At 45.9% G+C, this 21076-nt stretch overlaps 1 protein-coding gene and 1 pseudogene across 1 annotated transcript in view; one reads left to right on the top strand and one right to left on the bottom strand.

Moving 5' to 3' along the window:
* MRPL3 (mitochondrial ribosomal protein L3) overlaps positions 1 to 21076 on the top strand; it is a 43578-nt gene that overhangs the window by 8946 nt on the left and 13556 nt on the right. The window contains exons 5-6 of the mRNA XM_075547219.1: positions 8479 to 8578; positions 13157 to 13217. Coding sequence (XP_075403334.1) covers positions 8479 to 8578; positions 13157 to 13217 — 161 coding nt within the window. The remainder of the gene's footprint in view (positions 1 to 8478; positions 8579 to 13156; positions 13218 to 21076) is intronic.
* Positions 15158 to 16567, bottom strand: LOC142444682 (dnaJ homolog subfamily C member 2 pseudogene; annotated as a pseudogene).

Raw genomic sequence — 21076 nt, 5'->3', positions numbered from 1 at the left:
ACCCATTGCGTTGGGTAAACCTGTGGCACGAGACCTCTTTAAGGTGTTGAAGAGTAAGAATGTCACTTTGAGGCCTCGGGTAAGCCTGACCCAAGCCACGGTATTTTCATTTGTCTTATGTGCGTGTGAAAACTTGGACATGCACTAAGAACAAATCAATGCACTTGAATTCTGTGCTGGCAAAGAATATTCAAAGTACTGCCAGAGGAGCCAACAAATCCTTTGTCTTGGAAGAAGTACAGCCAGAATACGCCCTAGAGATGGGGGTAGTGAAACTTTGTCTCCCATACCTTGGCTATGTTGTCACAGCGAGAGCCCAGTCCCTGGAAAGGACATCGTGCTTGGTAAAGTAGAAGGGCAGCAAAAAAGAAGACCCCGCCACATGGCCTGACCCCACAGTAGCTGCACCAGTGGGCTCCAGCAAAACAGTGCGAGGACGTAGAAGGACCAGAACGTGCTGCGTCCGTTGTACAGAAAGTGGCCGAGGAACCCACGGGTGGCCCCTAACAGCAGCGTGAGTAGGCGTTGACTTGACTGCAGTGTTTGGTGGTTTATTTTTGTGTGTTTGTTTCTGATTGATTACTAAAAGCAAAGAAAACCATTCTGTGATAGTGATTGTTTTCACTCATGGGCGATGAAACATCTTCGGTTAGCTCAACACACTAACTCTAAGATAAAGACGTTTTCTGTTGTAAATTATGTATAACATGAATAGTGGTTGGAAATTTGGCTGTAACTTGTACTTTCTAGCTATCAGCTAGCCTTGGAATGGCTGATCAGGTGTTTATTTTGTGCCTGTGCCACAGTTTAATTGAGCAGTTACTGCATGCTGAGCACATGTGTGTTCAGCTTTTTAACCTGTTTGAGGGTCGGAAGTTTAAAGACATAGGAATAATGCGCTCTTCGGCAAGTGGACAAGCCATCCCAATTCAGTGTTCTAAGTGGAGGTGGCTGCCTCGGGGGAAATCCCAAAGGCTTCGCAAGGAGGAGAGGGGCGTGTAGAAGAAGGTGCGTGCTTGGGAATAGAACCCGGATGACTGGGTGGATGTGAGTGTGCAGTTGTGGCTCCAGTGGGGAGAAAGAAAGGGGTCAGTGTAGAGCACGAGGGACCTCTATGCCACAGTAAAGAGCTGGGACTTTATCTCTTAGACCCCCAAGGAGCTATCTAAATTCTGACCAGGGCTGTCACCTAGTCATTGAATCCAGATGTGGGGAATGCACGTAGGGGAAGTTAAAGCCATGGGGAGGGTGAATAAAAGCCTTCTGAACCCAGCCTGGGCATTGTGGTTGGCAGAGATGGGGTCGTAAAGGTCCTATGGGTGTGAGTGTTGTAGGGAGGAGGCAGCCTGAGAGCGGTTCAGCACAGGTGCTGGTGCTGTGCCCTGGAGGTTAGGAGCAGCGAAGGGACGTGTTTCAGAAAGGCTGTGTGTGAGAAAGAGCCCTGCCAGGTCGTGGAAGGAAGATGAGGCTGACTGCTCCTATCAAGATGTACAACCTCGAAAACCTGGTGGGGATGCTGTGGGTCGAATCGCCTCGATGGCAGCTGGTAGCGTGTGCTTGAGGTGAATGTACCCTGTAAATCATGAAATTGTTGGTGCGTACGGCATCAGTGACTGTTGATGGATACCACTGAACCGTTTCTGACCCAGTGAGTGGTCTCAGTGAGTGACCGTAGGTAGCTCTGCACAGCAGAGTGAAAGACTGCCCAGTCCTGCCACGTCCTCACAATTGTTCTGCCTGCTTGAGCCTGTTTTTGCAGCCACTGTCAATCCGTCTTGTGGAAGGCGCTCCTCTCTCGCCGCCCTCTCCACTTTATGAGCATGAAGTCCTGTGGCAAGGGCTGCTCTCTCCTGACAGCATGGCCCAGTACCTAAGGCAGGGCTCAGCCTCCGTGCCTTTTAGGAGCGCTCTGATGTGCTTCTGAGACAGATTGGTTTTAGCAGGCCGTGGTACTATCGATGTGCTTCGCCAGCCCCACAATTGAAGTGCATCATTCCTCCATTATCAGTGAGTAGGAGGCAGTTAAAACCATCGGAGCCCCATTAAACTCACATTTACAAGTGTTTAGAGAAGCTTTTTTTTTAATGTTACAGTCTATTTACAAAATTAAAGTTTTGTAGAAATATGTGCCTGGCAATTCTTGACGGCTCACAAATTATAAGGCATCAAATAATTCCACAGCAGTTAAAAGTACAATGAGATGCCCATGAGAACTTTGTTAAATGTTTGGATTTTTAAAATATGTGACAGCTGTCCTTTGAGTTGACAAGCACCACTGTTTGCTGACGCATTGTACTGTGTGTTTGCAGTGCCTCGCACTGTCAGCTTGTTTCCGTTCCCCGTTCTGCAAATTCATGGCTGATCTCTGTTGTTTGCTATGCCTCCCTCCACGTCTATTTTCCTACCCAGAGAAAAACCGCCAGCGGGGATGGGTGGTTTTTCAACCCTGTGCCGGTTCTGAAAGTCCTCACATTGGTCCTCGGGACCTTTGCGTTTTAGGGGTGGAGTGGAAAAATGTACTTGGGAGTTCATTTTCATTTCATCCATTTTACTTAGTGATGAAGATGTGTTAAGGGCAAGCTTTTTTGACACAATACGAATGTAATTAGTATTAATTAGCAATGTACTAAAAGTTAAAATATTCAAGAAATGAAAGTCTTATACTGTGAACCTTAACAGTGTCATCTGAATATTTCAAGCTTTATCTGTTTGCTTCATAGTGGTTATGAGTGAGGCCGCTAAGTGCAAGGTCAGCAGTTTGAAACCATCAGCTGCTCTGAGGGAGGGAGACGTGGCTTTCTACTCCTGTAAAGAAGTCACACGGCAGCTGTGCCCTGTGCTGTGCGTTCCCTCTGGGGCAGCATCAGCTCGGCGGCAGAGAGCTTGGTTTGGGGCTTGGTTCTCTTCGATGAAGATAGAGCGCAGCAGTGGCATGTGTTTGGGTTGCTGCGTCCCTGTGTTCAGAAAGCAGGCATTTACTGTATGTACGGACAAAGCTTTACAATAGGGCTGGAACTGGCTTTTTGTTTGTTTTCTTTTTAAGTCTGTGGAGAACTCCTGCCTCCTTCAAACCCTGCTCTGCTTTTGCTGGTATGCTGTGTGTTGCAAATAGAAACTACTGCATGTGGTACTTTTGAATAAGCAAGTTAAAAGGCCTGAATAGTTGATGAAATAAATTCATTTTAGGACCAGGGAAGCATGCTCATTGTCAAAGGGATAATTGCAGAGGACTTTAAAGAGTAGGGAAAATGCAACTTCACAGATGGGCTTATCCAAGCGTGACACCGCTGCCAGTCATTTAAATTGCCTTTTGAAATCCTTTCTGAGGAAGCTGCAGGAACGAGGGCGGGCACGGGGACACAACTGGCTGCGCTGCTGCAGAGCCCACCTCCATGTCAGCACGTGCTTTTCTCATGGCTGATACCTCGTTGACCACTTAACGCTTTCATGTTCAAAGGGAAAACATGAGGGTGTTAACTTAGGGAAATTGGAAAGATTCTCAAGAAGTTGTGTTACTGTAGTTCTGTAAGTCAGCTTGCTCTTCTTGACTGTCTTGACTGTAGGAAAGTCAAAGTATTTTTCTCAGATGTCGTGTGGCTTTCCTAAATAATCAATTGGGATATTTAGATGTCAAGAATAAAATCAAAGGCTCTTCGAAATTTAATATGTCTGAATTTGATGTATGTAGCAGGAAAATAATTTTAGAAGCATTTTTAAATGAAAAGTTGTGATTGCTTAGAAGTTAGTATGACTGAAGGTGGAAAGTAGGGCCTTGCCAAGAATGACGTCAAGTATTGGTCTTACATTTCTGGGTGTGGGCAGTGAACCCATGGACAATGAGAGGTATGGATTTACATGACCAGTTTTCCAAAGGAAGGACAGTTTCTCAAGAGAAATCTGTGGAGAGCAAAACCATCTTTTGTGGCCTGCAGAGCACAGCATTTGTTACACACCCCACTGGAGACCCCCAGAGAGGTTGTGGACAGATCCAAAAAAGTCTGTGCTTCGTAGCAAATGCCATCACGCTCAGGTTGATGCAAGGCTCCCTAGTCTCCCAGTAGGCAGATGGTTGACACAGTCAGCTCACTGGAAGTTTGAGTCCACCCAGAGGTGCCTCAGAAGAAACGTGTGGCAGTCTGCTTCATAAAATCTAGCCATTGACAGCCCTGTAGGATGCAAGTCCATCTGACACACGTGGAGCTGCCATTCATCAGGAGCAACTTGTGTGTGCGCATGTGTGTAGAGTCTTTGTGGGTTGGGAGGGCAGGGTTGAAACAGTGTACTGAGTAGGTTATAGAGACGAACACTTCCTATTTTAAACTGAAATTAGCAAGTATGTGAAGTGTGCTGAGTCTTCAGACATTATGTCCACAGTCAGCTGGTTGTGCTTTGGGGGGAAGGGTGCTTTGTTGTCAGTGCATCATCAGTGTCACCTGGAGTGTCACCTTGCTCAGAGTTGGTCCATCGCTGCAATTCTTTCTCATTACAGTTTGGTTTCCTAATAAGCAGTTCAGCTCCTCGGAGGTCTGTGTTCCTGCTCAGTGTCATGGATGTTAAGCTTATGCGTAGCTGTGCGTGTTGCTTCCTGTGGCCATTATGCTGATAAGACGCTTAAGGGGCTACAGGTTGGGCACCTGGCTGTGATGAGGGCGAAAGAGGCGGCTCCCTGCTCCCATGAAGATGCACAGCCTCAGACACCCGCAGGGGCAGGTATGAGTCAGTTAACTCCACAGCAGTGAGTTTTGGAGTGAACAGTAGTGGTTACAAGTCTGGATGGTGGCCACAAGGCCAGCAGGTCAAAATTACCATTCCCTCCTTGGGAGAAAAACGAGGCTTTCTACTCCCATAAAAAAATCAGTCTTGGAAAGGGGGACCCAATAGCAATGATCAATGAATAGCACACACACACACCCAGGATGGGGGAGGATGAGCAACATAAATGTGGGTGACGGGAGACAGCAGACAGTATAAGATATGAAAACAATAATAATTTTAAATTATCAAGGGTTTGCAAAGGTGGGGGTGGGGAGGAGGGGAAAAGAGCTGACACCAGAGGCTGGCGTAGAAAGGACTGTTTTTAAAATGATGATTGAGACATATATACAAATGTGCTTGATAAAATTGGTGTATGGATTATTATAAGAACTGTGAGAGCACCCAATAAGATTATTTATATATTTTAAAAAATTGGGCTCAGAACCCGACAGTGGCAGTTCTGCCCTGTCTCATAGTGTCGCCATGCTGGCCGTGAGGGTTTCTTTTTTAATGACTCTCAGCAAGTGCGTGAGTGGACTTTGCAAAGTGAGTTGCTCATGGACCACCGTGGGGATGGAGAGCTTGCTAATTACGTCAGTATGGTGCTTGGCGCCCTTCCATGGAGACTGGTCTATGTTGCCACCCCAGGAAGCTTGCTAGTGGAGCGGGGTGCCTCCAGGTACTGGGTGGTGCTAGAGCTAAAGGCCTTTGAGCCCAGGCTAATGGGTGGAGTACAGTGGCCCTGGACCGAGCTCCAGGGGCTTTATAACACTTAGCCAAGCAGGGCAGAGGCTAAGAAGCCAGGTAGCTGTGAAGACAAGGCCCAAGAAAGGCATGCGTGTGGACACTGCTGAGAAGAAGCTGCCCTAATCAAAGGACTGTGTCTGGAGTCGCAGTTAGAACCTGTTACTTCCCAATAAAGCCCACACTCGTGAGTACGGCAAGGAATGACTGAGCCCGGCAGAGAAGTGAGAATGCGTGGGCAGAAGAGGTGGTGTTAGAGCAGGTAAAAAGGGTTGGGGGTGGAGGAGGCGTGTCCAACCTCTACCTCATGAGAATCCGTCCTGGACTGGCTTGTGAAGCTGGCGGAGGTCAGTGGCCACCCCATGCTATTAGTACCGTGCGAGGTTGAGGTGCATTTAGTGAGCAGGCAGGTAGACGCGCAAATCTGCAGTTCCCAGCAGAACGCGTGGGGCCATTAACTGATAAGAGACTAGAAGCCAAGTGAAAGTCTTCCAGGAGAGGGGTCACCTGGGCCGAGCATTGTTGATACAGTAAAACGAGTACTGACCAGTGTATGGCCCGTGTGGAGGTGGCTGGTGGCCTTGACAAGAACGCGGCAAGTAGCATTGGGGTCTGAGCGTGCCTCGTTCACGAGGATCCCAAGGATGGGAGGGAACGTCCGTACAAGGCTTTCGAGGAAGGGGCCATGTCTCCCCTCTCAGGGGGCTTTGCTGTGGGGGGACAGAAGAAACTAGTTGAAGAAAGCACAGGCAGTTCACCTGACAACGTGTGCCTCGGCCCTAGGTTCACATCTGGGCCCTTTAGACGCTCCCGATCTTGGCTTCGTGGGTGTGTGTCTCTGACAGCTTCCCTGTGCCTCCCGTAACGAGGTGGTCGGAGGGGGTGGCAGTATCCGAGTGTAGATGGAAATGTCCTCCCTCATCTCTCTGGTTTCTTACTGTTTTCAACAAGAAGGGACATGCTCTTTGGAAGGGGAAGAGAGAGGAATGGTGCTGGAGGAGCTTTTCAGTGAGGAGGTGCATTGCTCAGAACAGGGGAGACCGATTGGATCAGGGAAATATTAGTTGGCCAGGCCCCATTTAGGACTCACTTTGCAGCTCACTTAAGTGTGACCCCAGATGTTTTCTTCCAGCTTGGGTGCAGGTGCAAGTAGGTAAGAGTTGGATTTCCCGGGGTTGAGGTTTTGCCCTTAGAGAGCAAGGAAGTTGAAGGGTTTCACACGGTGTGATTCCATGAAGCAAGGATGTGAGCCTGGCAGGGAGGATTTGGAAGGTGAGGTGATGGTCAGAGAACAGGGAATGGGACTGATGGGTGATATGCCCTGCCCACAGGATTGTGGAAAGAAGACAGTGAACCTTTGGAGATGATGCAGTAGAAATGCTTTCTCGGGGGGATATGCCCTGCCCAAAGGATTGTGGAGTTTGGAAAAAAGACAGTGAGCCTTTGGAGATGATGCAGTAGAAACGCTTTCTCGGGGATGACCTTGGAAGAGGGTTGGGACGGTGCGAAGGGATTAGGATGAGGAGGTCAGAACTGTGAGGGAGGGATACTGAAATCCAGGTTCTTGGCATGATGAGGAATCACGCTTCGGGAGAAACAGCGTGCAGACGGGGCTGTGGGTAGAGGATTGCTGGCCAAGGGCATTGGCGTCAGGAGTGCCGACGCTTTTAGGCAGCAGGTGGAGAACTGCAGTCTACAAGCAACAAGGTGGAGGGGGCGCTCTGGGCGGCTCAGAGCTATGTGGGGGAAGAACTCTTCCTCCAGAGGCTGCTGACAGGCCGGGAGCGTCCTGGGCAGTTTTGGCTGTGCGGAGGGCAGGGTGGGGGGCTTGGCTTAGAGAGGATGCCGAGCAGTGAAGGGGTGAGAAGAGTCTGAGGGGTGCAGGAAGATTTCGAACCCAAACACCGGTGCTGGGAGCCTACTCAGCCTAACAGTTTACAGCCTCAGACACCCTGGGAGCAGTTTCTGCTCTGCACCGGAAGCTGGCTGTGAGTCAGCTTACACGATGGTGATGGGCTAGTGGGTAGGAGAGCCACAGGAGAAAGTCCTGGCCGTCTGCTTCCGTGAAAATACAGCCACGAAAACCCAGGATCAGTTCTCTCTCACGCATGGAGTCGCCATTAGCCTGGGGCCACCTCAATGGCAGCTAATAACCTGAAGGGCTCCAAGTCCCACAGAGGAGCAGTACCAGGGGAGCATTAAGCTTGGAGTTGCGTGAGGCAAGTAGTGAGAAGGCCAGGGTTTCTCCTGCTGTTAGCTGTTCACTGAAGAGACTAAAAGAATTCAGAAATTGTAAAGTAGGCAATATGGACATTTACATGTAAATATGTAAAATTGCAGTTTGTGCTTCTAAAGAATATTTAATGACAGGGCAAAATCTTGCTTAAAATGGATGGAGTAAAGGCCATCACGTTCCATACATACAATCCCAAGTACTGGCTTCAGTGTGTGGCTGGATACATGGTTAAAAAAAATAGTGTTATTTATAAAAGAATGTTTTTCTTCTGAATGCTTAGTACAGTAAAATGACTGATATGTATAGCTCCACAAAGGAGGGGTATAAAATTTGAGGATAGCAAAATAATGGTGACAACATCTTTGAACACAATCTTTGCCCATGTTTCAAATTATTCGTCCGACGGTTCCTAGGTTATGATAGCTTCAGAGTTTATTACGTCAAAAGGAATAATACCGTTAAAGGGTCTTACTAGAGTCTTCCGTCAGAATTCATATGTGGCATAGCTTCTTGTTTCTTCACGGACAGAACGAAGGTCTTCTCTGGGGTCCTGTGTGACAGAAACTGCAGGTGACTTGACCCCGAGCAGTAAGGTCATTGGTTCCGAGGACTGTACTTGGGTGATGGGTGAAAAACACACCCACCCCTCTGTGGGGCGTAGGGTGGCCTCTGGTTTGTATTCAGTGTGTGATGTGTGCTCTGTTCTCATAACTTACTGCTTCTCTGTCTTCCTTTCTCTTTAGAAAACTCCGTCCATCTTGGAATTTTACCAAGAACTTGGATTGCCGCCAAAACAGAAAATTAAAATCTTTCGTGTGACAGATAACGCTGTAATTAAGCCAGGTAATCTGAGGTCAGGGAGAGGAGGGAGGTAAAAGTACCCAAATCTGTGATTTGCTTAAATGTCAGCCCTTTCAATAAAGCTGAATCCAAAGTACAAAGGCCCAAACACTTTTAAATATAAAACTATCTGATTTAATCACTAGGGCCAAATAAGTCTATTTTGCTTCAAGTGGAAAAAGCTGGAGAGAACGCTTTGTTTTCCACCCGAGAGGGAGGAGCACTCTCGTTTTTAGTGGAGAGAGAGTCTTGCGTTTGGTTAAGTCATTCCAAATAAACAGTCTAACTTTTAAAATGCACAGTTCGCTGTTTGCAAGCTGGGAATATTTAGGCTTTTGCTTAGAAGAATTTGAGAAAATAGAACCTGCAAAGGAAAAGTAACTGACAGCAGTACCTCGTTGTAAAGATTCTTATTTTAAGTTCCCAAATACCTTATCCAGAGACGATCAAAATGAGAGATTTGGGATTGATTTTATATATATAGTTAACAGAATGCAGCTTTTCAACATTTTGGAACATCAAAAAGGCTTCCTAATCTCATGAACCTTGTGGTCTAACAAGAAGAGTTGGAAGAATGTTTTAAGATGTGCTATTTAAATATCTCAACCCAATTTCTTGAAATAAAATACACTTGCGAGGGACACTGTGAGTCAGAATTCACTTGAAGACCGTGAGTTGGGTTATTTTTGTTTGTTGGTTGTTTTATTAATTGAGATGGCAGAGTGTTGTTCATTTAGGCTAGCATTAAAATTATTTTGTGAAGTGCAGGTTTTGTAACTTAAAGTAGACGAAATTAAACGGAATATAAAAATTCCTAGAAGACCAGGGATCATTATATATTAATGGACGTATTCAACTTTAAATATAAAAAGGACTATTTCTGCCGTACATGGTAAAATAGAAAGTTTGTCCTTGGTATTATTAAAATATCAAACTTTGGTAAACCCTTGACTTATGTTTAGGTTAGGGTTTGAAAATTGATTCTGCATCAACTTGCTATTTAAAGAGTATCTTGAAGTGCAATGATGATATCTCTGCATATAAGGAAATCCGATCAGTAGAACTATTCAAATTCATGTACCAACCCCTAAAGCTAGTGATGTAGAAATTGAAGAATTCTGCCAAGGTCTTCAGCCTGAAATTGATCGAGCATGTCACCAAGATGCCTTGATAATTGCTGACGGTTGGAATGCGAAAGGTGGAAACAAAGACAAAGGAACGGCAGGTAGGAGACATGGTCTTGGCAGTAGAAAGCAAGCTGGAGATGACGTGATAGAATTTTACTAGACCAACGGCCTGTTTTCCTACCAATGCCTTTTTCAACAACACAGAGGTGATGTCCAGATGGAATACATAGAAGTCAAGTTGATTACCTCTGTGCGAAGAGAAGATGGCAAAGTTCAGTGTCAGCAGCTAAGACCAGGCCACAGGCCGACTGTGGAACAGAGCCTCCGTCTAACTCCAGGGAGAGGTTGCAGAAAATGAGAACACGTCCACAAGAGGCAGAATGCAACCTTGGGTCTGTCTGCCTCACTCGGATTCGAGAACAGCTCAAGAACAGAATTGATAGCATTAATCATTAAGGACAGAAGACCTGATGAGCCCTGGAATGACATCAGGAGCATCATTCCTGAGAAAGCAAAAGGTCCTTAAAAAGACAGGAAAAAGAGAAACCGTCAACGTGGATGTCAGAAGAGACTCGGAAACTTGCTCTTTATCATAAAGTAGCTAAAGGAATGGGAAGAAATGGTGAGGTTACAGAGCTGCACAGAAAATTTCGAAGGACAGCTCGAGAAGGTGAAGTGCAATCAAAGGTACAAAGACTTAGAGAGGAACACGCTCAGCGTATGCACTGGAAGAACTGAAACACGGAGCCAGGAGTTAGAGTATCGAACGATGCAGGAAGCTCCAGAAGAAGATGGCGAGAACACACAGGCACTGCACCAAAAAGAACTAGTCAATAAGCAGCCTTTTCAAAAGGTAGCGTATGAGCAAGAGCCAATGGTACTGAAGAAAAAAGTTTAAGCTGCCCTGAAAGCTTGAGCCAAAAACAAGACCCCAGGAATTGTGGGGATACCCATTGAAATGTGTCACAGCAGATGAAGCACTCACCCATCTGTGCCAGGAAATCTGAAAGACAGCTTCTTGGCCAGCTTAACTGGGAAGAGATCCATATGTAATAGTACACTTTCCAAAGAAAGGTGACCCACAGAATGCACAAATTATAAAACAGTATCCTTGATAGCACGGGCAAGGTAAATTTTCCATTGTAACAACAGTTGCAGCAGGACTTCGACAGGGCCGCCCGAAGTTTGGGCTGGATTCAGAAGAGTACATATAACAAAGGATATCATTACTGATGTCGGATGGATCTTGACAGAAAACAGAACGCCAAAAGGATGTTTGCTTGCGTTTCGTTGACTGCAAAGGTGTTTGTGTGGATCTAAACAGATTATAGTTTTGAGCAGAAAGGGAATTCCAGAGCACTTCATTGTGTTCATGTGGAACTTGTACGTGGACCAAGAGGCAGTTGTGCAAGCAGAACATGGTTTCAAATCCGGAAAGGTGTGTGTCAGGGTTGCATCCTCTCACCAGACCTATTCAAGCTGTATGCTGAGCAAATGAAGCAGTTGGATTATATTGAGAAGAATGGGCATCAGGATTAGAGGACGACTTCTGTAGATGACCCAGCCTTGCTGGCTGACAGTGAGAAGGACTTAAAGCACTTGCTGGTGCTGATCAAGGAGTGCAGCCTTCTGTAGGGATTACCGCTCAAGGTAAACAAAAAGCCTCACAATTGGACTAGTAGATAATGTAAGGAAAGAAAAGGTTGCCGTTCCGAGGATTTTGTCGTGTTTGGATCCAAAATCAGTGCTCATGGAAGCATTAGGTAAGAGATCGAAGGATGTGCTGCACTTGGTAAAGAGCCCGAGACCTCTTTAAATCTTGAAAAGCAAGGATGTTACTTTGAGGACTGAGGGATACCTCACCAAGCCCATGGTATTTTCACTTGCCTCATCTTCATGGGAAAGTTGGACATTGAATAAGAAAGACTGAAGAAAAATAAATACCTTTATGCTTTTGGGGGAAAAGAATTGAAATTACCAGGGCCTGCCAAAATAACAAAGCATCTGTCTTGGGATAAGACTGGTCAGAATGCTCCTTAGAGGCAAGGATAGCAAGACTTTGTCTCACCTACTTTAGACATACCGTCAAGAAAGACCAGTCCCTGGAGAAGGCCATCATGCTTGGAAAGTGGAGGGGCAGCGAAAGAGGAAGACCCCCAATAAGGTGGACTGGCAGAGTGGCCACAACACTGGGCTCCAATAGAACAATTGTAAGATGGGCGCAGACCCGGGCAGCATTCCATTCTGCTGCCCTTAGGGTCACCACGGGTCAGAACCAACCCTTTTAAGTCCGAGCACTTGCAGACGGCGATCCACTGACATCCTCCAGCAGGGTGCTGCCTGGAGGAAACAGACGGCGCCCATCTCCACTGCACTTCTCTCGAGTGTGGGCTACTCTTTGTTTTGTTGCTTCAGAAGCTCTGATTTGATGAGATAAATTGTTAATGTTGCTTTTTCACTTAAAAGTTTCTTGAGTTCAGGGCCATGTCTTGACGCTTTTGTATATTGTAAATGCCTAAGAAATGTTTGTTTAATTGCCAAAATAAATTGTTCTTGTAAATGTTATTCAGAATTTATAAGGACAAAATATGTTGAATAATGTTGCGTTCATCGTAGAAATTTTTCAAATAACATTTTTTCATGTACATTTAAATCAGCAGTTCTCCACCTGTGGGTCAAGACCCCTTTGGGGCTCGAACAACCCTTTTACAGGAGCCACCTGATTCAAAACAGTAGCAAAATTATTATAATTGTGCAGTCGCAACGGAAGTAATTTTATGGTTGTGGGGGTACCACAACATGGCATTAGGAAGGTTGAGGACCGCTAATTTAAGGGAAAACGTGATTTGTGTATGACTTGAATGTTGGGAACATGGCTATTATTACAAACTGCAGGCAGCCAGCGTGGCAGTGTGTTGCTGCTCAGACCTTTGGGGACGTCCTGGGAGGACTGTCCTGGAACAGACACCGGTCTCTGTCGGACGTGACGTAATCCCTTCCTGTGTCTGAGGGATGGGAACGCAGTGAAGCGTCCCACATTTGGATGACTGTGTTCACGGGCCGGGAAAAGCTGCTGCTATTCGGCCCCGACATGTTTTGAGTCATCCTCTTATTTTTGTTTTCCTTACCGAGCTGGGAAACCAAATTCAGTCTCTTGTTATTCACCAAATGACCCGGTGCTCTCACCGGTGAGCGGGATCCCTGCCAGCCCGGAAGCCCCACGCTGATCCCCAGCCTGCCTGTCAGCTGTGCTCTGGTGCCCCTGCCAGCGCCACGTGTCATCCTTTGACCCCCACACAGACAGATTTGAAAACACACGTTGGTCGATCAACTGAACTGTTTTGACTCTTTGTACTAGCGACACTTGCAGAAGTGCATGTCGTTCTGGAGAGTGTGCATTTGGTCGCGTTGTCTGAGCTGACCACGCTCATTGTGCTTCTCCTTGTCCGCGCAGGCACCCCTCTGTATGCTGCACATTTCCGTCCCGGACAGTATGTGGATGTCACCGCCAAAACGTACGTCTGCAGGGCACGATTCCTCTGTTTACTTTCAGTGTGTCTTAACGAATAACAATGAGTAGGAAGTGTCGCCTTTTAACTCGTTAAATAAAGGGTCAGTTACTGTTACTCATCATAATTCTAATTTTTCATTTTACTCTCTGGTTTTTAAAATTGTACTGAATTATGTAAGAAGAGTTCATATTGTGTTAAAGCCTTAAGCTGAGCTGTGTGCTTCCTAACTTGGAGCTAAGAGATTGGTCACACTGCTCATGTTCTTTTACCTTGGGCCCACGTCTGAAGACCACGGTTACGTGCTGATGTGAAACATGCATGAGCAGTGCTGATGGAGTTCTTTGTGAGGTTAATATGTCATCTAGTAATTACTCTTCTTTCCAGTGCTAGCGTCTGACAGTGGTTGCTGACTTTTCATGTTCCCCCAAATAAGTGTAAAACATTTTATATTGGTGTTGAAAGGTTGTCAATGCTAAAGGAAGAAATAGGAACCCACAATATTGGATAAATGAGACTTCAGTAAGAGCAGATATATATATATATATTTCATCCTTACCAGTTCACTTGAGTAGAAATGAACATGTAACTGCCATGAGATGAAGTGCTGACTCTGAGTCATCGTCAGACTCGGCCTGATATGTGATCGGATAGTTTACTCGGGAATGAGTCAACCAAGCCCTTATGCAAGAAGGGGGCTTCAAAGGTTTGTGGGGAAATTCCATTATCTTCACTTCATGTTCCACACAGTGTTGAGGCCTTCCTCCCTCCGTCATATATTCATTTAGAAAGTATTGAGAGTGGGTTACTGAAATCCCCTGGCCTAGACTAACTAACACTCCAAGGACCAGCTCTTGGTCATCCTGCAGCCATTCAGTTCTTTCTGGGTCTCAGTTTTCTCGCTGGGGTCACATGATGTCTGCAGCCTCTGTCGCTGGGGTCTTCTGCTTTCGGAACATTGGTCTACGGTGCTCGGCAGGGAAGGGGGTGGGAGTTGTCTCGAGATCCCAGTGACTCAAAGCCACTTGTGTCCCAGGGAACCGGGTGAGTGCCAGCTTCAGCTTCCTTGGCACAGTCAAACGCGCCCCTCGTGCCCGTGCTGTGTAGCTCCCAGTTTCAGATACGGGCCACTGCAAACAGCTGCTGTGTGCCTGTGCCTTGGGAAGCTGTTTAGAGAAGAAGTGTGATCGATTGGAAGTAAGCTGGTGTTTCCGTTTAAGGAGATTGTGGAAGGCCTCTTCCCTCCTTCCCCCTACTTATTAGTTTTGGGGGATTCCTCCCTAGTTACTGGGGCCCCTAGAATCATGGTGTCTTAATAACTGCATTCTCCCTTCCTGTGTCAGGGTCTCGGTGTACTTGAGCTGTAAAACTTTGATTTGGTTATTTGGGAAGTTGTGTGCATACGTGTTGTGAATCAGGTTATTTTCCTTTTAACATTTGAATTGCTCTTAAGAATTAACTGTGAGGTCATTCATTTGCACACCGTTAACAGTGGGGAATTCCGCTGCTGTTTCTGCAGGCTGCCCTGGTATTCTCGAAAGCCAGCTACAGTCAGAGATCCAGGTGCCTCGCTTGGATAAGAGCAGTGGTTCTCAACCTTCCTATTGCTGTGACCCTTTCACACAGTTCCTCATGTGGTGGTGACCCCTAACCATAACATTACTTTGGTTGCTACTTCATAACTTTAATTTTGCTACTGTAATGAATGGGGCAACCCCTGTAAAAGGGTTGTTCGACCCCAAAAGGGGTTGTACACCACAGGTTGAGAACCACTAGGTTAGAGTCTTGCTTTCCACAGGACTGTGTTCTGCTCTACCCGTGCTTTCTTATAGTAGGTACTGCTGGTTCCTTGATTTCAAATGAAAGTGAATTTCTTTTTTTTTTTTTTTGGTACAATTTTTCAGTTTTATTCTAAGAATGCACACACAGCGAAGGCTGTCACAGAGTCATTTCTTGGCCCGGCTGGCATTCAGCACTGGCTCTTGGGCAGCCTTCTTTGCCTTGACCATCTCGGCGAATCCTTTGGATCGCTTCATGCGGCCTTTGTTGGTCCTGCCAGGCACTGCTTCCGCTGTCCTCTCCCGTCTCTCGGGCGTAGTGACTGGCTAGGTTTTCAGAGCTTGCAGCTTGTTCCAAAAGCTTCTGCTCTTCTGTGGTCCCCGGGGTGAGATCTGTGCATGGAGCTGCTTCCAACCGTTCTGAAGGTGCCGCATCGTCTGCTTGAGGCGCCACTCCAGCTTCCTTTTCGCATGTATCCAAAGTCTTTTTGAGGAGGATCTAGTTCTTGGAGACTGCTTTGCCAGTCACATCCTTGGCATTCTCTTGACACCAGATGACGAATGTATGTTCCTGTAATTGGCAATAACTTCCCATCTTGAATTTGTTCCGGCAGGGAAGAGGTTCGCAGCTTTAATCAGTAACTGCGGATCATCTTCGGGCCAATTTGGACTGCCATTCCCACCTCCGCCAGTTCACTGCTCAGCATTCGTAGATGCCTGTCGCATACGAGCCTCAGCCCCTTCTTTCTCTTTTCTTGTTTGCTCATTTATATCTCCTGTCTGTGTTTCCAGAGAGTAGCCTTTCCTACTTCTTTTGTAGCTCATGTGAGTGTTTCATTCAAGCACTACAAGCTTGCTAGTTCCAGTGGATCACAAAGTTTTTCCACTTCTTCCATCATTTTAACCTGCTCGGCCTCATTGTCAGAAAAGTGATTCCAGGTCTTGCATGAATTTCGAAGTTTTCGTCTTTCCCTCTTCATGGCTTTTTTCTGAATACCTTTCTCCTTTGCTAATAATGCTTGTTGTCTAACTTCCCCTTCTGCTGCCTCCTTTGCTGACCGAGCACCTTCTAATTCGGCTTGCCTTTGCTCTTCTTTAGCTTCTTGTGCCTTCCACTTTGCTTCTGCTTTTGCTTCCTTCTCTGCGCTTTCTTGGCCTTTTTTCCCGTGGATGACGGCTCTAAGCCTTGTCAGCCAGCGTGCTTCCTCTGTTCGTCTCTTCTTTTTTCCTCTGTGCTCTTGTTGCTTTGTTCTGCTTTTCATTCCATCTTCTCTCATCATGACATTCTGCCTTTTCTTTTGTCTTCTTCGTCCAAATAAGAAAATTCTCTCCAAGAATCAAAATTATGCCAGAAGGAGTGAAATGCACCTACACCTTCAAATGAGTTCTTTTGATTGGTCTTTCTCCTAGGAAACAGGATTGCATAAAGCTGTATGTTTTTACTCCAGACCAGGTAGCTGAGTAGAGCTGGAAGGATATCGAGCCTGGGGTTGGCGTAGTGGCGATGGAAGGCGGCCGGTTGGGGAGCTCCCCAGTGTTGTGCGGCTGCAGCGCGGTGCTCTGTCTGACTCTCCCCATGGAGCAGTGTGTTTGTTCCCCCTCGCTGGGCCCTGTGCCCAGCGTGCTGATTGTTACGTGATATTTATTGGACTTGTTTTCACCTTTTGCCGAGAATCTTCAACTTGTTCTTGAAGTTGGCGTGCTATTACGGTCTCCGGATGTGTTTAGGACTAGTAAATAGATAGGACCCGGCCGCGTTTGGCAGACCGTTTCAAATACCTTCCGAGTGCAGCATTGGGTCTTCAGCTGTTTCTGGTTCTAGTAGCTGCACCTCTTCTCTTTGCAGCTGCCTCCACTGGTTTTAAGGAACCCTGATGGCGTTAGGGGTTAAGCAATGGGCTGCTTACCTGCAAGGTTGCCAGATCAAATGCACCAGCTATGCCTTGGGGGAAAGAGGAGGCAGGGCTGCTGGAAAGTCATGCAGTCTGGAATTTCAAGGATCAGCTCTGCTCGGTCCGATATTGGGTCGCTATGAGTCGATGGCACTGGGTTTGGTTTGGTTGAACCCTGGATTATGGGAAATGTGCGTTCAAACCACTGGTCTTTCAGTTAGTGGGCCACTAGACTCTAAGAGCTGGTGTCAGGTGTTGAGAATTTGCATTTCTCACAACTTCCCAGGTTCTGCGGCTGCCATTTACCAGGCACCACATATTGAGACGCACAGTAGGGGATACCGGCCACAAAAGAGCTCCCTAGACTTCCATTTCTCTTCTTCCCATATCCTTTCCCCACCTCAGAATTCCAGATCCTTCCTTTCCTTAACTCCACTGAAGTTACAACAAAAGCTTCTGTATTTAAGCAAGTTTAATCCAGTTTCAAATACCATTGTCAATTTTTCACTCACATATGGTCGGCCTAGAACTAAAGATTGGATTCTTTAGTAATGTGCTATTTCATTCTCTCATTTCCATTAGAAAAGAGTAGTCTCAAATTAATCTCTAATTTAAATTCTCAGTTTTCTTCACATTGTAATCATTCTAATTGTTAATATGTACTTCTTTTCTTGAGCATTTCAACTTTTTGTGCCTTAGAGCTTTGATTTTAATTGCTGGATTAAGCCTATTTTAGAAATAACTATACAAATATGAGAGAGAAAGAAAGAAAAGGTGCCATTTAATAAAATACAGTATTTGTAGTTTTAAGTGTCAGTGACTAACAGTAGCAACCTCCTGAAGATTTCCATAAAGTTTTAAAATGCCCTTTTAAATAATTTCAATTGGTAATTTCCTTATACTGAAAGATACATTGTGTTTATTTGAACCAAGGGTTACAATACTCTATAAAAAATGACAAATTTTGTGTGCTTTTGAGGTGAAAGTGAGCTATATATTTACCTGATTTAATTTTACTTTTCAATCAAAAATTTTTTTACCTACAAGGTCTTAGGATACAAATTCTATTTAGATTGTATGGGAGAGATTCTTACATGTTATATATAAAGCCTTCCTAAGCAAAATAATTTTTATAGTTTTATTTTTCTAATAGATAATAAAGCCCAGTCTTTGAAATATGATCAAACCAAACTGAACCTACTGCCATTGAGTCCATTCCACTTACCCAATAGCTCTACCTGGACTCCTCAGCCATAGCATGGGGAAGCTGGCCTTACACCATTGTTTTCTTCATCTTTACACCTCTACCCCCACGAGTTGTTTTATTAAATATAGAAAGATGAATTAGTGCGTTGTGTAACATCTAGAAGAAATGCCAATAAGCCTGTTAAAATATATATAGTGAGAAATACAATCTGATTTGGCCCATTCAGAGAAGTCAAGAATCCTCTCAGAATAGAACTCAGGTGTTGGTTTTCTGAGAGATTGTATACAAGTCACTTAACCCTCTTATGATATGAAGGTGGTACTAAAGAAAGTTTGAACTTTTAATTTGAAAGGGGTCTGATTGAAAAATTTCTACATACAGTATTTTTATTTTTTTTATACAGAAAATCGGTTCCTTTGCAGGTAATGTAGAACGTGGTGATAAATGCTCTTAGTTCTTCTCATGGCTGTCACAGGAAGTATAGTGGGAAGGGTGTTTGGGCAGGAAGAGCAGAGAGATCAAGGGCATGAAAGAGAGGCCAAGTTCGGGGCGCTGTGATGAGGACTTGTGGTGGACACAACTCTCTGGAAGGCGGTGTGTTAAAGCTAAGCTGGACCTGCTTGCAGAAGACTTTGCCCACCTCAGACCAAAGACGTCGCTAGGGAACCGTCCAAGGTTGTGGGTTGGTTGCTTTTGTTTTGTATTTTAAAGCAGAGGAGGGGTTTGTGTGACCCGGTTACCAGCTTCCAGCTTTTGCTCTAGTAGTAGCATGAGGAGGTCAGCATAGAGAGGCGAAGAGAATCCGCTGTGTTTTAGAAACAACGGAGTGGCAGGGGCTGTTGTGATTGTTACATGGTCAGCGCACCTGTGGATTGGGAGGGAGAAGATACCAGCAAGAATGCAGATTTATAAATGACGGCTTGTGGGATTGGCAGCCATTTTCTCCATAGTCCCGACTCAACCCTGCAGCTAGCTCTGTGAAGCAGGTGATTGGTGAATGGACCTATGAGGGCTAGTCAGAAATTATCACTTCTAGGGCTCCAGTTCCTGCGTGTAAGGGCTTACTCCAAACAGAAGGTGTTTGGCCACGTTTCTACGGTCCGTGGACGGCTGCAGGCGCCTTCTCAGGAGCATGCTTGTCGTGGTCTCGGTGCTTTCAGAGACGATCCAGTCTGAGCCGCGGCTTCCAAGGCACCTGCTCAGCAGGTTTTGCCAACTGTTTCTTGGGTTCCTGAAGAGCGAACACTTGGAGTTTGTCATGGGATGGTCAGAGGCACTTCTTGGGCAGACGTTTTAAGAAAACTGGAGAGTGCATTGGTGAGAAAAAGGCTAGGAAAGTTGTGCCAAGGGATTTTCTTCCCTTCACAGTACATCATCGAGTTCTTTGAGACTGTCTGATGATGACTTTGTTTGACTCTGTCTGATGATGACTTTGCTTGGAAGCCTTACCACACTGAGTCCTGATCTTGCAGCTTCAGGCTTCTTTTCGTTCCTCAAATGAAAAAACAAAAACACGGTTTGATCCCCTTAAAGGACAGCAAAAGTGTCGTTCTGATGTGGTATAAATCAGAGTGCAGACATCTCCGGGGGGGGGGGGGGATGGAAACACCACAGTCAGAAGTGTGTAGACCCAGTTGGAGGATGTGTTGTCTGTGACGTTCCAACAATACTTGTGGCTAACCCTGGGTGCAAGATGTATAGCATTCATCGAACCTGGAGTCTCTGCTTTGGAGTATATTTTAAAACCTCCACGATAAACTTCAATCTTTAAAACCGTACTAATTAAAACTTACTGTAGTACAGACTTGGGACATTATACTTTCAATGCAACGGACATGTTGTGGGAGAACTCCAGCCCTGCGAGCGCTGCCCTGGGGACGGTATTGGCAGGGTGGAGAGAGCAAGAGAGGGAGCTCCCTCGAGGTGATGTGGATGTTGGAGAAAGTGCTCAGAGGACTCAGAATGCATAGACCCCAGAGAACAGCATCTCGTTACGAACACTTTGCCTAGTTCCCCTAGACGTCTGTATACAGAGTCACGCAGTGAGACCCTGAGTGTTGCTGGTGGGCATTTGGGTGCTTGTCACAATATGCTAGGGGCTGAGATCTCTCTTATGAGTAGAAATCTCTGTTATGTGTTCCCTGCCGCAAGATTCTTAGTTTTCTACCTTCCCCAAATTATCCACCTCCCACCCCAACTTAATACCATCTCTCTTTTTTTTTTAATGTAACCAGGTGACGTCTTTCCAGGCCCCACCATTTGGAAATGAACTAGAGGGCAGGGTGAAGGCAGCAGTCTTAGCTGGGAGCAAAGGCTGTTCGGGCTGCTTCTGACAGGCAGGGCGGGAGAATGGACTGAGGAACAAGGGCCATAGCAATGCGGCCTCCCCAGCTTCAGTGGCACCTCGGGATTCGTGGGGTGCGTTTGGTTTAACTAGTGTAAAGGCCCTCAGTAAAATGTGTTGTTTCCTATGTTTCTAGTTCTCAGACGCCGCACTAAATTTGGTATTTCTCACACTGTTCTTTCTGATTTGAGTTGTCCTCTGTGTGCCTCTCCTCCTGCCAGGACGGAAAGCGGCAGTGGAGGGGGTGAGGGAGCAGAGGCATTATGTGCCATGTACTGTGTATCACTTTTAATCAAGTGCAGCTCTTTGTTTTCTGTGGCCTGTGAAAGCCTTGCATTTGAAATGGGCCTGGGGTGCTAAGTATAGATGCCAGCACTTCTTGTTTTGTGTTGCTTTTGTTCCCCACTGGGCGCCTACTGACAGAGGCGATAGAAAAGATACCTGTACCACCCGGGGATCAACAGGTGCATGCTATTCACTGAATTAAGCCAATAATTTGTCCTGTCATTGTGTTTTATCCTTTTGTTTAAAGGTTATTTACTGAAGAGGTTCCCATTGTACACACTGTAACAACATGATGTATTTTAGAGCTAGATTGAAAAACAATCTGTAATTAGTCGACAGATAATTAGCACTTTCAGGAT

Source organism: Tenrec ecaudatus, chromosome 4, assembly GCF_050624435.1.
Source record: "Tenrec ecaudatus isolate mTenEca1 chromosome 4, mTenEca1.hap1, whole genome shotgun sequence".
Classification (NCBI taxonomy): domain Eukaryota; kingdom Metazoa; phylum Chordata; class Mammalia; order Afrosoricida; family Tenrecidae; genus Tenrec; species Tenrec ecaudatus.
The sequence above is the reverse complement of the archived record's forward strand: the minus strand, read 5'-3'. Positions and strand labels throughout refer to the sequence as shown.